The 17,116-nt window shown below is 40.6% G+C and overlaps 1 protein-coding gene across 2 annotated transcripts in view; it reads left to right on the forward strand.

Moving 5' to 3' along the window:
- The first annotated feature begins 268 nt into the window (after positions 1–268).
- ak8 (adenylate kinase 8) overlaps positions 269–17,116 on the forward strand; it is a 135,448-nt gene continuing 118,600 nt past the window's right edge. Inside the window, exons 1-4 of one of the 2 annotated variants that reach the window (XM_078549986.1) lie at positions 269–478; positions 5,757–5,841; positions 10,952–11,001; positions 16,109–16,222. In XM_078549986.1, the coding sequence (XP_078406112.1) occupies positions 395–478; positions 5,757–5,841; positions 10,952–11,001; positions 16,109–16,222 (333 nt within the window). In that variant the 5' untranslated portion in view covers positions 269–394. The remainder of the gene's footprint in view (positions 479–5,756; positions 5,842–10,951; positions 11,002–16,108; positions 16,223–17,116) is intronic. The other variant, XM_078549987.1, reaches the window with a different exon arrangement.

Below are 17,116 nucleotides of genomic sequence, written 5' to 3' on the forward strand. Positions count from 1 at the left end.
TTGTTTTATCATGAATTACTTTGGAAGAGACTCCACAGGTCAGCAGCTGGAGGACTCCACAGTCACAACAAGCTCGGTATCCATAGCAACGGTTGGCGCACCGTCAATCAGAAGCTCTTCCGTCAGTCACCTTTAGTCGCGAGCACTTTTTAATCGTTCCGTTTGCCTTCGGCGTAAATTAAACTCTTTTTCTCAACGACCGATCGATCGGTGGAGGCTCCGTTGCCTTGGTAACGCGGCCTCCAACTGAATCGGGCGCTCGTGCGAAGGAGACAACTTGAATCCCAATATACGGTGGAAGTGGACAATCTCCTCCATCGCCTCGGGCCCTTTAGTGGAAAGGTCTCGCCTCCAGGTGTAATTTAAACGTGTGTAAATATAAAGTCTCGAAGAAATGGACGCAACCCAAAAGCCGTTACGGATTTCCCCGGAGCTGGGAGTCTATGCGGAGAAACATGGAATATTTCAGACTCTGCAGGTATGAACAACGTCTATGTTTGTCAGTTATTCTCACTTTCAATGTCACGACAGATTTTATAATTGTGCATTTTGCCTTTAGTCAACATCTTCGGCCTGTTCAGCTCAGTTAGGGTAAGTTGTTGCTATATATGAAGAAGCATCTGCTTCAAATTTCGCTCCTTTTTAGTTTAATCCTATTTCGACTTAACTCTCTTCTGAAAATGAAGGTAGTTTGTGTGCCTGAATGGATTGGCGATCTGTGCCTCTCTTTTTGATCACCGGTCTCATTCGTTTAACAGCCCTAGAAAATTTTCAGGTAGGATCATTATCTGTCTAAATGTCTACTATTCATCCTTTACAGTTCAAAATGGCAAAAACACTGAGGTAGTGGTTGGGTTGGGTGGCGTGGTTGGGGAAGGTCGAGTGGTGAGAAAAGAGAAAGAAAGCAATTATTTTCTGCTGTTTGTTTACAAACATATCCACCTAGAGAAAATAGTGTTGTCAATAGTGGTTTCTAACCCTCAATCCTCACTCTAACCATTAACTCCTAACCCCAACCATTAATTCCTAATCCTCACCCCAGCCATTAATTTCCAATCTCAACCTTAAACATTAACTTCTACTCATAACCCTAACCATTAACTCCTGGTTCTAATTCTCACCATCAATATCCAATTCCAAACTAAACTGCTAACCCTAAATCACAGTTGTCAATGGTATGATACAGGGTTGGATGTGAGGTCAATAGATGATGGGTATGAAATTCTGGAGATGTCACTATGGAAAATTAATGTCCTCCTGGGAGTGTGTCGCCAGTAATCTCTGGTGTGACCAATGCAGCACACCTTGTTGAGAGGGATGTCCTTGTTCACATTTACATGCCAGAAGCAAGTGAATTTGTGCTTTCATGTTATCATGCAGTCCCACTGATTGATATGTTGTCCATTTTCTAAATTTGGACCACTCTGGTCTATTTGATGAATTTTGTAGCCCAGCACTAGCATTACTTAAAGCATCTTGGATCAAACTTCCAGGTAATGTAATTTTGCACAAATTCCGCTGTTGCAAAGACTCTGGAAATATTCTGCAGTGTTTCTGAGGGTGTTGTGGTGATTTCCTGGATTTGGCAGAAACTGTTCCTGCATCCTCACAGGGAGTATGGATTTGGTGACCTGTCCACAATAACACTGCAACAAGTACAGGGATCTGCAGCACAACTGGGAGATGAAATAAAGACCCCAGAGAGGGCAAGCTCTGCACAATCCCCTCTGTCAATTTGGAGCTGAGCTCCACCATGCTTCTTCACAGTGATAGGTGGTTGTCTGGCAGGGCAGCCAATGCACCCTGCATCTTGGTACACATGCCCATCAGTGATCTCCAGTATGCCATCACATGGGGGTCCTCATCTGAGTTGCCTGTAGCAGAACCCCCCTGCGACTTGCCCTCCAGAGAGCTGGCCTTGCTGCAGCCCAGCTATGCCTGATGACACCGCATGTATGCAGTGCCAGTATCTGAGTTGGTCGCTGTGAGTCAGATCAAGTGACGGGGCCTCTTCATCGATGCTGTGCCATGGCTCTCTCTCCAGCTCTGGTGCCAGGCCAGGTGGCAATTCATGGCTGACTGAAATCATAAAATCAGAAGGGGAAGGTTGGGGTAAGGGAAGCAAGTGGAGTGGAAAGTAAAAGGTCATGGTAACACCATCTGCAGTTTGCTCATCATCCCAGATAGTGGAATGTGAGTGAGCTGGAATTTGAGAAAAGGCATAAAGCAATAATTTACTGTCACCTTCAATGTTCTCAGCGATACCAGATGGCCTGGGCTGTGCTGCATTTGGCTGCATGATGCAGGCATCCATCTCCTCTGTTGGGGGAAGATGCAGGCATCCTTGTCCCTGCAGGTTCTGTTCTGCTCCTTTCTAATTTGTGTCACCCTCTGCAAGAGAGCGGGAAGAGTGGAGGTGACTGTATAGTGCTGTGTTTGAGCGATGGGTCTTCCATAGCTGAATAGCTGTAGGTATATGGAGGCAGTGAGAGGTGGGTGTGAGACTGACTGCATGAGTGGATTTGAGAAAATGAGGTGGGGTATTAGACTTAGTCCTGAGTGCTAGGGGTTGGTGCTGGGTCAGTGATGTTGAAGTGCTGCATTGAGAGGCTGATGGAGCATAAGATAGGAAATGCCATGTGAAGATGCATCCACTGACCTTGGCAATTCACATGAGGTCATTGGACTTCTTGTGGAATCATTGCCAGGTTCTCAGGGCCAGACTCAAGGAATTGACCCCCCCTAGCTACCTACTCCCAATCCCTTCTGCGGGCAGTCCTTGAACGCCACCTGGCCGCCAATGGAACCATGGTTCCTCTCCTCCTGTGCACTTCCAGCTCTGCATCTGTGGTCTCTGCCCTAGTGTACCACTTTCCTTGTTATCAGTTGCAGCAAGCCCTCCTGTAATTCAGTACAGCTTCCCTTTAGGGGGGACAGATTGCCTTTAAGAATAGAAGGCCGGTTGCACCACATACTGTTAGGCATGATGCTCGGTCCCCTGCTAAGCAGAGAGGTAGCCAGCAGCGTAGCAGGTACTTGGCCTTATGCTACAAACAGGTAAATGAGGTGCCAGCATGAAATCCACATGCTGCCTATCTTCATGTCAACAGGCATGGGCTGGTCGTGAATCCCTGCACCCATAAAATGGGTTGGACCAATTCTTAGCCCATTGTGACATGATCGATAATGCAGAGTGGCTGTGTTACAAATGGTCACTCTGTTTAAAAAAACAGTTAGATATATTACAAATCCATTTAAAGATGTGAAGCTGTGATTCAATTTTTCATGGTTGGAGCAATCAAAATAAATCTCACTTTAACCCTGAGGGGAAACTTGAATAATCTGTTTTTCTTAACTGCCAGGCAGCTCGCCAGTAGAGAAGTTATATCGACTGAAGTAAAAATTTCCCAGCATTATGGGCCATATTTTCCCCCCATCGGGAGGGGGGTGGTTGTGCAGGGGCAGGCGTGAACCCGATCGGTGCCCCCGATTGGGGACGCGGTGCTGTTTTACGTGGGCGGGCCAATTACTGTCCGCCCAGTGTGACGCTTGCCCGGTAGTGCTGTGCGCTCCCTGTGTGGGTGGGGCGGGGGGATTCCCTGAGTCATTCCCTGCGCTCTTTAAGCGCAGAGATCTCCCTGAGGCACCATCGGTTTGACGTGTAAATTCAGATAAAGGGAAATAAAAGCTTTTAAAACATGTCCCCTCGTGTGACATATGTGAACAAATTATTTTAAAAATTTTTATTGACTTTTAAAACACTTCATGAAACCTCATCCTGCCCGTGGATGAGGTTTCATGAAAAATGCGAAGGCCTCCTGGGCTCTTCGCCTGCCCGCTAACCTTAAGGTTGGATGGGCAGCTCAGCTAATTAAATTAATTACTATTTAAATGGCCTTAATAAACCTTTGACAGTTCGGTGGGCGTGCAGCCGAGTTAGACAATTTTACATTGTCACTGCTCGCCGACCGGAGAATTCTGCCCTATGTTTTTTGGTATGTAAAAAATGCATATTGCATGGGAAATTATGCAAAAGATATGATTTAGGCTTTTGGATATTTCTAATGAACTATGCTGTGCTTGAAAGAGGGACACGACCCAACTGTTTTTGCTATTGTTACAGTTCAACTAATTGGCTATGCCTATGTTAGAAGAATAAATGGAATGGGAAATGGCCTTTAAGCCCATCAAATCTATTCTATCAACGGACCATTTTGTGGTGGAAACGACATTGACCCAAGAATGTATGATGTTTAGGTGCACCAAATAAGACAGATCACGATGTGACGCCTAGGAATTTAGGAAATTGAACTAAAGATGGAACCATTTTGTGTTAATATAACTATCTTTTGTTGTAAAACAAAATATTAAATGTTTTATTTATAGAGATTGAACTGAAAAGGTAAATTTAATGTATCCTTAAACTGAAAGATTACCTGTGATTGTTAGAACAACAGCATGAAGATATTGGGTGTGGGGAGGATAGAGTTTATTGTTGGGGTAGTCATGTACTGTGGAAGGAGGTAAACTGATGCTCTGAATAATCTTGACTTATTCCAAAATTTATTTTATGATTAAGGGAGCAGCTAGGATAGATACAGAGAAACTATTTCCACTGGTTGAGGAGTCTAGGACTAAGGGGCATAGTCTAAGATTAGAGCCAGATTTTACAGGAGTGAAGTTAGGAAATGCTGCATGCAAAGGGTAGTAGAAGTTTGAAACTCTGATCTGCAAACAACAATCAATGTTAGATTAATTGTTAATTTTGAATCTGAGTTTAATAGATTTTTGTTTACCAAAGGTATTAAGGGACATAGGGTAAAGGCAAGTGTGTGGAGTTAGGTCACAGGCCAGCCATGATGGTGGAACAGTCTCAGTGTGCGAAATGCCTACTCTTGTTCCTCTGCTCCTATGATTGAAGATTTAAATATCCAATTTTCCCCTCCTGCCATTTGGTCCAGGCATGTGCACTATCATTCCCAGTGTGGAAGCAGGTTGGACAGCTTCTCATGATGTTTAAAAAAGTCAACAATGAGCATTATTAGTTGCTTTTTTATCTGTGAGGAAGTGTCTTTACTCCATTTGCCAGCTCCTCTTCCTCAAGTGTGAAATCACTGTTGGAAATCATAGGTTTGAATCCCTATCTTATCACTCTTAGCATTCTAATGTGCTGCATCACCCAGTGCCAGCATTATAAATGCAATATATACTGCCAGGTTAACTGTGAAATCTGGCTTGGAAAGTTTCATTTATTGAATTGTGTATTAAAATATTCTATATTTCCATGTTTTAGTGCATTTAAGGATGAACCAACTTTTTTGTTAACACGTATCTCACAGAAACCTTTTAATTTATTGGGATCAGATTTGGTTGAGTTCATAATTATATGAAGCAGCTAATAAGGTTAATGCATTTGTAATCATTGGAGACCGACAGAGTAGTTGAGGCAATGAAGCTAGAGTGATCTAAGGAATGATTAGATGTTGTCATAAGAAGATCATAGGGCTGGTTTTCAGGAAAGGAGCAGATCAATATGGGCTGAAGGATCCTCTTCATCTGAGACTATCTTGTGATCTCAGGACTGAAGACCTAATTAGTTGAACCTATTTATTGCAAAAATGACACATTTTCAATCTTAGCCTGGCATTGTACTTGTGTTTAATTACTGCATACAATACATGTCTACACAAAGCCAACAGTCAGAAGTGAGGATTATAAGGAGGCAGTGTAACCTCTTATTTTCTTGTGTCTCTCAGAGAATGTTGCAGTGTCTGCTAGTGGATAAACCAATGGATCCCATTCAGTATATGATAGATCATCTTAAAAAAGAAAATGATGAAGGTGAGGACACTTTTTAATCTTGATGGAAATATAAGTGCTTTGTTAAATTATTTTTCAGGATTTTCTAAAATTTTAGCACAGCTACATGCACAGCTATCCTGACAGCTACAAGCTTTAGAGAGCCTTCTCAAAGAGAAAACTAAAATGGCCAATGAACCATTGCTTGGCATTGTGGATTGGTTTAACCAAAGTTAGATCTCCTGGTTGAGGATGTCTTGAGAAAAGCAGCTTGTTGAGGAGAAAATAGGAAATGGGGAAAAAAATCAATTCTTTTATAAATTATTATGTCACTCCTGACTTAAAACCATACTTTGTTTTACAATCCAGCGGCTGCAGTTCTTTATATCTTATCGCAAATACATCTTGTTCTAGTTTCCATTAATTTATTATTTGACATGAAAACATTTATGAAAAATTATTGTATTTTATCTTTGTGTGTATTTTTTAATGGTGTAAGCAGAATTTATGATGTAAGAATGTGTGATCTTAAGAATCCCAGCTGATGCCTCTCAGTTCAATGGGACATAGGGAACCTCAAAATGGCAATGTATTATTTGAGGGACTTGCAAATTTAAAATAGTCATTGAAGTACTTTTGAAAATTTGGCTAGAACTGGAAATAATTACTTTATATATTTGCTTCACGTTGTGTTTCAGTGTCTTTATCTTAAAATTGATGAGGGCACTACTTGCGTACCTGCGCACGAGTAGAACAGCTGTGTACAAAATTAGTGTCTGTCTGAGAAATGTGGTTACAGCCTTGTCAGTTAGAAATCTACAAGGGAAGTAATCCAATTATAGAATGATTTCGTTTCCTTTTATTGAAAAATATGACCTAGGGCAAGTAAAGCTTTTTTTTGTACGGAATAAACAATTACAATAGCCCAAGGCAGTGCTTCCCCCAAACAAGAGTTTGACCTTGTGTTAATAATAGAATAATTCTGTTTTTCACTGATCCCTTAACTGGAGAATCTTGAGTGTAAAGGCTTGAATCACCTGAGGATTTATTCTTACAGATGAGATTAGACAATCCTCAAAAGAGTCTTGTCTGCCAAAGAAAGATTTGCTTTGAAGTAGTTTGAAAGAAATTTACTGATGATGGCGCTAGAGCTTGTTTTGTGCTGATTGTATTGAGTTTAAATAATTCATTGTTTTCTGTATTTACTTTGAACAGAGAGGAACATATTTACATATTGGATTTAGTTGTATTATTCCTGTGGCACCCATGTGTGTGTGTTAAAATAAATTTCAAGATTTTCCAGACCTTTAATACTTTTATGCGTTGCTTGTGCTTTGAAATTTTCTGTTGCTTTTGTTGCACATAGCATTCACCAATAGTAACATTCTCTCTCTGTTAAATGTGCACCCATAGCGTATTGTAATTGTCTTTTTTAAAACATTACATATATGTCCAAGCAACATAGAGATGGCGGAATTTGGGCAGAAGCCCTATTCAAACAGAGCTAAAACCTATGAATTTGGGAAATTATTGGTCTGGAGCCAGCTGACTTTGACTTGTTGCAGCCTTCATCAGTTTTCCACTATGTGTGGAATTTAATTTTAATCAGCCCAAATTAAAAATCTCACAGCACAAATCACCAACTTCTGCAATCTATTTTTACTGTACTTTACTAATACAAGTCCTGTTGCTTTTTCCACCCTGAAAAACATCTATTTTGATTCAACCTCATTTTAGATTTTAAAATAAATTAGTGCTAGGACTAAGTTATGTTCCGTTAATGATTCCCATGGAATTCTTGCGTTTGTTATCTATTTAAAAAAAAATTGTTGGAGAGCCAAAAAAGATTTGAGAATCTGGAAAGCCTGGTGATCTCAAAGAATGGACCTGAAGAAATGAAATTTAAAGTCTGGAAAACAGTAGGACAGGTGGTGATTAATGCAATGCTATCGGGAAAAGCTTAATAAAATATGTTGACATCCTTGGCAAGCCAGGAACCAGCTTCTGACTACATTGTGGAAGAGTGTGATGGATGCTTTAGATAGATGTTAGAGCACCAAGTAAACTGAGTTTAGTGGGTCAGCCCCAAAGATAGTGATAAATATGTCGCAAATGAATACCAGCAGAAGGTGAGAATAACCAGAGGCAGTGATTATCAAAAAAAAATCTGGTTTGAGTAATGTCGATTTGTACTGGTAATTAACTAGATTTTAAAAAATGCCTCCTAGAGAGTCGAGTTGTTCGATTTTAATTTTAGGTTTGTAACTTGAGCAAAATACTGTAGTACCTGTCTTAAGAGCAAGCCGTTTTGAAGTGACTATTTAATATCTGGGTGCAGAAGCACGTTTCGATGTGCAAATGGCTACACTTGGGGTTACTTTGGAGGAAATCCGATTTTCCACTGCATTCCTGACTCCACGTCATTTCCCTCTGGCCTTTTTGTGGGTTGGGAATGCTGTGCAAAATGTACACCTGCCACCACTGAAATCGGATTTCTTCCCACACACCATTTTTGTTTGGTGGAGGGGGCTTTTGGAAGCCCATTAAAAGCACGCCAAGTTTGAGAGTTTGTGAAGAAAATGGAAAGCCTGCTGAGGAGTCTGGCACATTCTGAAAGGTAAGTGTAAAGTGTGTTCACACCTTCAAATATCACTATTTGGTGCTGTATTAGAATGCAGATGTGTGTTTTAATGCAGTGATTCATCATAGAGATTTAGCCTTTTAAGGTAAGATGACTCGTAATATGATCAGCCTTGTGTATTTGTTCAAATGCATTACATTGCTTTTCCAATGGAGAAAATATTGTAATGCAGTGAAAAATGTTACAAATGTCCTGTCAACTTGTGCTGTCAGCTTTTCTACTGTGATTTAATGGCTCTGGCTGATCTAAAAAACTGGTTTTGACATTTGAAAAAATCTAACCACCTGCTCCTTTCCATTCTGGTTTTGACACTTGAAAACATTTTCTCCACAAAAATCTAACCACCTGCTTCCTTACATTGATTGACAAGCACTCTGCTTCAAAATTGAAATCAGCAGTCTAATGTTTAGACAGCTATGGCCATAATCAATGCCTGACTGAGTTTCAAGTGCTAATGGGTTTCAGGACAATAGGTATTCTATTTGTCTGAAAATGAATGGTAGTTTCAAGAAATTGTAATAATAGATTGTCCCTATGATGGGGCTTCTGGTTTGTTGACTCAAGCTAATAGGATTACAAATATTACAAGGTTTTTCTCACATGGCAAAATGTGTTTTTTCTCTGTACCAATGATGTGAAGGCTTTTAGTGGATGGTGAAAGATTTATTTCCCCCCCCAAGAAATGTAAAATATTTTCTACTGATATTGCTTTGAATCTGGGGACTGCACATAGTGCATACTGGATGAGTGGCTATGAAGGATATCTGGGAGGCATAGAGGTGGCATGGGTGATCTGAGGGGGCATGGGGCAGCGTAGGGGTTGAGGGAGGTGGGGCGAGGTTTAGGAGGCCTTTAAACACTATTGGCAGCAGGGATACTGTGGTGAGAACTGAGGCAGGTCATCTAACTGGTCCACAACTGCACCCACACTCCAGCACAGTTTGCAAACTTTACTGTGAACCCAATCCCGGTGTGAGAAGACAAAATTGGTGTGTGAAGTCACACATAGGTCAGGGGTGCAGTATGTGAGCTGCAAAAGTGCGCAGATCAGGTTTTCTCGAGCCCAGAGGAAGATTCGGCCTCTAATCTCAACATTAAATCATTAATTCAGAAATGAAACTATATCTAGGGGCTGCTAAAAATCCATATCAAAGTACACTTATGCTACAGCTGTAGAATTGGTCTCACTTTGCAGCCACACTAAGAATTTATGCCGTTAATCCCGAGTTGGGTGAATCTGACTGGAGTGAAATGGAGTTAGACTATCTCTTCCAGGAGTTACAGCACAACACTGTCTAAATTAAAACATCTTTGCACCAATGCTGCATTGGACTGTGAATACAGGCATGGGGCAGAATTTTTAGGTTGGCGAGTGGGCACGATTGGCGGGCCTGGGATCGGCTGGGGAACTGACCGACGACTGTGATTGGCCATCGGCCATGATTTCCCGTTGGCTGGCAAATTAACGGCCAGCCAGCATGAAACGCACTCTGAGAAGCTCAGTGCTGCCAGGGTGGTAGGGGGGCGGAAGAGGGCAGGCGGTAACATCAATGTGGACACGGGCCAGCGCTGACAGAAGGCAGAGAGTTGCCTCAGGGAGCTGAAGACCTGAATTATTCTTTTTTTATTATTATTATTGTTATTATTATTCCTTCACAGGATGTGGGCTTCGCTGGCTGGACCTGCATTTATTGCCCATCCCTAGTTGCCCTTGAGAAGGCGGTGGTGAGCTGCCTTCTTGAACTGCTGCAGTCCATGTGGTGTAGGTACATCCACAGTGCTATCAGGAAGGGAGTTCCAGGATTTTGACTCAGCGACAGTGAAGGAATCAAAAATAAAGTTTTGAAAAGCAGGAAAAAAAAATGTCTAAGCATCCCAATCAGGCACCCGAAAATATACATGATGAAAATGCTGTCCACCGAATTTCATTTTTATTTTATTTCATCACGGAAACCTCATCCCGCCCTTGGATGAAGTTTCATGAAAAATGTAAAGGCCACCTGGCCGATTTGCCCGTCCACTAACCGTAACGTTGGACAGGCAACGTAAAATTAAAGACAATTGCACTGTTAATGACCTTAATCTGCCTCTTAATTGTCGGTGGACGCGCTTCTGACTTTTGAGCACGCCAGCCGACTGAAATATTGCTCGAGCGCGGGATGACATCGGGATGCTCGCCCGACATCATCTCACGTGATTTCACACCGAATCGGGCCTGGCACACAATAACCCACCCAATCAGCGTAAAATTCTGCCCATGGAGTGGTCTCATTTTATGGCACAAAATAAATACCATTATTTTATAACTGGAGAACCAGAAAAATCAATAGGAGCTTATAAGTTTATTTAAATTATAAAAGCTGTACAATTCACTCTAGCTTGGCATAATTTTACACAAAGCAAGATTTGGAAAGGAATTGTACAATTTATCTTGAATTTGCTGTGTTTGTTTATATTTTTAATATAAATTGACCTTAACTAGCGTAATATTTTCTTCCAAATTTTTAATAGTTCCCCGAATCTTTTTGCTGGGACCACCTGCTTCAGGGAAACTTACTATTGTAAGTACGTTGTAGATTTAAAGATTTTATTAAAGAGAAATATCCTACAATTAATGTTGAATAAAGTTTACAAAAAATTAACTTCCAGAGGAGCAATGTTAGCTATTAATGTCTGTGTTTACTGATATTTCTTTATAGCCAATGCTATGTCAAAATTAGTTTCTCAATCTAAAATGATTTAAGTTAATTTTCATTTTTTGGAATGAAAGTGGATTTTGATGTATGTTCTTATGAAATTCATTGATTTATAGGCTTTTGCATTGTGTCAGAATTGCACGATTATTTAAACAGTAATTATATTATTGCATGCAAGCTTCCTCAATGGAATATTTTCTTTAATATCATTTGACCTTTGTCTCCAACTGAAAGGGGTGCTAGTTTCACTAATTTAGTGCTGCTTTGTTATTTTAGAGAGATGTTGTAATTTGTTCTCATAAATGTGTTAACATACACAGTAACTGTTTCAGGGTTGAGAGTGGAATCCAAATAATTTTATGTTTCCTTATTTGAAGTTTGCATTATTCATCAACTTAACCTTTTGTCAGTGTAGCCTTACTGTTTACAAGAGGTAAAATAAATTAAATACTGTTTAAAAACATTGTCAGATCCCAGTGCATTGCAATCTGCAAAAATGTTGTATCATTCTATAATAGGTCTCCGTGATGATCAAGTTTAATTTGCTAAATAATTGGCTTAAAAATTAGAAGGTAGAATGTTGCAGCTAAAAACTAAATGTTGTGAAGACTGTTTCTGGCAAGTACAAGGACTAAACTAAAGTATTTAGCCCGGAGGGATTTTTTTTTTCTGTCCTTCATTTAAATTGTTATTTCTCCATCTGCACCCCCCCTCCAGCCCTCAAATTTTATCTGCCCATTTCCCTTTGGAGAGTCTGTGTGGACTTTGCCCTTCAATAAGGGCTGGACTTGTTGGGCCTAATGGCATTTTGATACTCCTAAAAGATCAATTGTCATTGTTCATTAAAGTAGATGTTATTCATTTTATGAAGTTAAGAATCTTGTATGTGCATATTGGTTGCTCCCCTGGATCAGAGCTTCTTTAAATGAAGGAAGCTATTTGAAGACAATTTCACACATCACTACTTCACTCCTCTATGGCTTGCTCTATTCTTTTTTTCCTCTTTTGCAATATTCTATTGTCTTCTCCATATTCCACCTCACCCCCTCAACCCCCAACCCACCAAGTTTGACTTTTGCCCTACCTGCAGTTTCTTCTTCCAAATTTCACTCTCTGATGCTCCAGGCCTCCATCCTGCATGGAGTCACTGCCTCCCACTGTTTCAGCTTGGGCAGGGGGAGACGGTAAAGTAGTGGTAATGTCACTGGACTAGTAATCCAGAAGCCCAGGCCAATGCTCTGGAACATGGGTTCAAATCCCACCATAGCAGCTGGTGGAGTTTAAATTCAATTAATAAATTCAATTAATTAATCAAAATAATCTGGAATGTAAGCTGGTCCCAGTAATAGTGACTATGAGACCATCATCGATTGTCGTAAAAACCTGTGTAGAGAAAGTATCTGCCATCCTTAACCTGGTCGGCCTACATATGACTCCAGACCCATAGCAATGTGGTTGACTCTTACCTGTCCTCAAAGGGCAATTAGGGATGGGCAACAAATGCTGACTTTGCCAGTGACTCCCCATTTTTAAAAAAAAATGAGACTTATATCACCAGCACATCAGTGTAAAAGATAAGGCTGAAGCATTCGCAACAATCTTCTGTTCAAAACTTCTGAACAAAATTCGCAACAAAAAAGTACCAAATGCATGATCCATCTTGGCCTCCTCCGGGGGCCCTGGTTCATGTTCTGCATTTGGTCACCTTGGCCAATACACCCTCTAGAATCCTCCACTACTTTTGTTTATCCTCTGCCAAAGCTCTAGGTTCTTTTCTCACTTAATTCACATGTCACCTGATCAGTTCCATCTCTCAGTTGAACAATTCCAGGGTCAGAACCTTTGGGTCGGCGTGCGGGGGTGGGCACTGCTTGCCGACATGTAAAATGACGCGCGGTGACGTCAGGCGTGCGTCCTGACGTCACCGTGTGTATTTCAGATCTTCAGTTTGGTGGGTGTGCACTGGAGTCGGCTGCATGCCCGCCGAACTGTCAAAGGCCTATTAAGGCCAATTAAAGGAATTAACAGAGCTGCCCGTCCAACCTTAAGGTTGGCAGGCAGACGAAGAGCCCAGGCGGCCTTCGCATTTATCATGAAACCTCATCCACGAGCGGGATGAGGTTTCATGAAGGTTTTTAAACTGTCACATGAGGGGACATGTATTAAAATTTATTTATTTATTTAAATTTTTCATAATGAAATTAAACTCCCTGAGGCAGCTCCATGCCTCAGGGAGATTTCTGCGCTCTTTCGTGCACAGGCCCCAACTCAGCCCACTACCCTCGCCCGCACAGGGAGCACTCAGTGCTTCCAGGTGCATGTCATGCTGGGCAGGCCTTAATTGGCCCACCCACATAAAATGGCGGCACGCAGCCAATCGCGGGCGGCAATCGGCTGTGCACCCACCTGCGCCCGCTCCCGCCCAGCCCCCCTGACAGGGAGAAAATTTTCCCCCAGATTCTTGGTGATTTCATCCTCCTTTAAAGTCACCTTAGCCAAATACCCACTGAGTTTCTTACCCTGCTCACATCCCTCATCATCCTTCACAATTGATTTCCTACCCACATAAATGATTACCCTTCAACCTTGGATGAAACCTTCATGAATATCAAGACTTTTGAGATGGTAATTCATGAAGGAGAATTCTCAGAATCCTTTCTTATCCCCCTTTGTATACATACATATTCCCATGGCAGCCCAAGGCCGCTCCACTTTCTAGTCTTAGAAAAAATAAGCCAAACCTCCCTTACCAGCACATTGTCAAACTTCTTTTAGGCTCTCCAAATAACAGGATATTGATGCTTTTGTTGATCTACTCCATGACTGCCTAACCTCCACCTGCAATGACCGCACTCTCATTGGATCTTAGCTAGATTGTACGCACGTTATTCCCCATGGTAAAGTAGTGATTTCAAGTCCACAGGTTGTAAGCTTCAACAAACCGGGTGTGTGATCTGCCTGGCAGTTCATCGGCAGGCTAATTAGTGGACAGGTGCAGTTCAGTGCAGCAAAATGTGAAGAAGTACATTTTGGGGAAAAGAAAAGCGAAAGGCTGTGTTTCTTATAATGGGAAGATGCTTAACAGATTGGAGGAGCAGAGATACCTAAGGAGGTAGTTATAAGGTTATTTAAATGCAGGAATGCAGATAGAGAGGGCCATGAAAAGGCAAATAATAATGAGTTTATACGTTGGCTGTAAATTTGTATAAGACATTGGTTTGATCGCTGTTGGTGTAGTTCTGGGCACCACCATATAAAGGGCATTAGAGCCATTGGAATGATACCAGGATGGTTTGTTTAAATTATAAAAATTGAGATATTATAGTTATAAAGAGAGGCTTGAAATAATGGATCTTTTTTTGCTGGAATGGAGAAGATTAAAGAGAATCTAATAGAATTTTTAAAATTATAAATGTTTTGACAAAATAAGCAGTTAAATATTGTTTCCAGTAGCTGCCACATTGGCTAAAAGTGGGCAAAACCTGAAATACACCATTAGAAAAATGAAGGAGGATATTAGAAGACCATGTTATACATTCGAATATGGAATGCTTTACCATAGGTAGATATTGAGACAATTGGGTAAAAATTGGTCTTGGTCCATTTTTGGGTGCAAATTAAAGATCACCTGAAATTAGTCCTTGGACCTCATTTTAATAATTTATGAAAGCTGTTGGCTGGTATTGTGCCTGCAAGAGTTGGAGATGAAATTTGGGACTGCTAGCTTGTTATGACCCTGTGGCATGTCCTGGAAGGGGACGGGAGGAAGAACTGTGGCCCTCGGGTATGCTGTGGTGCTTGGAGGAGCATTCTTGCTCCTCCCAACTCCATAGAAAGGTAAGGTTAAAAAATAACTAATATTTGGTGGTAGCAGCTCCTTAGTCACATTAATTGCACCAAAACCTGAACAGACCAGAACCAACACCTGCTCTGCTCAGCCCTAACCTTGCTAAAGGGACCCTCAAGCAGGTGTTAGGCCCTTCGTTAGCATATGCAAGGGTCCTAATGGCTTTTCAAGCTGGCCACTCAGGCGACCTAAGAATTATCTGAGGCCAGGCATGGTGCCAGACATGTTTCAGACGACCTTGAGGTGGGCATCAGAGCCCTCCCACATGCTCATGTTTGTCCCCATTTTCAGCCCAGAAAACAGGCACAGTGAAGACCAATTTCTACTCCAGAATTTATAACCATATTTAAATTTAATTGAATAACTATCTGAAAGAAACAGGAAAAGCAGAGGAAAATTATTCAATAAATTGGATTAGAGTAGATCATGAAAAGCTAATGTTAGTTTAATGAGCTGTAATTTGTCTGTTTCTGTGTTGTAATTTCTAATATTCTATGATTCCTCTTGTTTTCAGTTTCATGTGAAAAAGTTTGTAACTCAACGGTCCAGAGTTTCTAGGGTTGATCCTTTACACTTTCTTAGAAGTATGTACTATATCAGTCATCTTTCACTCCTTAATATTTCCTCTACCATAAAGTATAAATATTGATACTTGTGGTAGAAAGTGCTCTATTTACATTCTCATTTCACAGGAGTCCAATTGCCCAAATTTTCTCCTTGTTCTGAATATAACAATTCAAATATCTTCTTTCTTCTTTCATACATAATTTTTGATTTCTAATTTATCTTAACCTGTTTCTGCATTTACACTCAAATTTCTATATTTTCATGGCGTTAAAGAACCGTTGAGAAATAGGGAATATGATTTTTTTTCTTTTTGCCTCAATAAAGGGATTAAATACAAAAAGAATGGGAACTAGAAATCTCTGTTTCTTATCCATCCAAAGGCCATAAGATGTACTTGAACAATTTTTATCAGTGATGCTTTGGTGTTGCCCCTATTCTTTTAAAATATCTGTGTAGAATGGTATAGCATTGTCAACTCTTAAAGCCTTAAAGATTTAACTTTAAGCTAACGACTGGCATTATTCCCAGATGTGAGATTTTGCATTTCACTTTTACTAGGCCAAGTTGCTGTGTGATAAGATCAGTACGAACTTTCTCACTTTGAACAGCATGCTAACAAATGAAAAATCTGACTTTGCTAACAAAATTCAAAGATTCAGCATCAGAAATAAGGTACAGTAATATGTTCTGTTCAGTGTTTTTGTTCGATATTTCCTAAAGGTGATAACTTGGGCACTCACACCCTCTGAAATCCCAACTGTGGCTGCTCTTAACGTGCAGTCAGAAAAATGGTGGGCTATTTGACCTTTGGGATTGTCACAAGTGAACATGATCATATCCTTGCTTGATGCGCCCATAGAAGTACTTGTTCTGGTTAGCAGTTACTTGCAAATTCTGGCTGGTACTCCTCAACTCCCCCTGCCTTTCCCAGGAATGCCGATTTCAATTGTCGTGCTCCAGTTGCTGACCAAGTTAAATCACCACTGACCATGGGTTATGTACCAACTTGCATTTGGCATCAACTAATGTTCACAAAGACCTGGAAGCAGACATTTGTTTCATTCTCTTGACCAAACTGAATTATTCTGCAGTTTGTGGATATTGTGACATTGACATCTTGCTGTTTTTGTCACACATTGTATTGGGTGAATCCTGGTTCAATTGAAGGTGTTTGGTCTTATTTCATTTTTTAAATAAATACTGCCCATTTAAATTAATTTTAAGTAATCTTACAGTGTGGAAGTGGATGAAAATAAGTGGAGTTACTCAGTGCTAATTAGAGGAATAAAACTGCTCAAGGGGGATAACAGCTCTGGAAAAATTATTGTAGTGCAGCTCCTTAAAGAGCAGCAGGGGCATTAATTATATTCTTAGTACACTAGCTCTTTACTTGAAGAATTGTAATTGTAATGAAATCCTTTTCTGGGCTTTAACGCTTTGGTTGGCCAATGCTTTTCTAACATTAATTTTGACCATAGAGAGAAGGGGTCAGTTCAGTACAGGAATTAAATCAGAATTGATGTTGAGGATCCTTTCACAAATAATGATTTGAAACAAGAAGAGAAT

This window comes from Cetorhinus maximus, chromosome 10 (assembly GCF_964194155.1).
Source record: "Cetorhinus maximus chromosome 10, sCetMax3.hap1.1, whole genome shotgun sequence".
Lineage (NCBI taxonomy): Eukaryota > Metazoa > Chordata > Chondrichthyes > Lamniformes > Cetorhinidae > Cetorhinus > Cetorhinus maximus.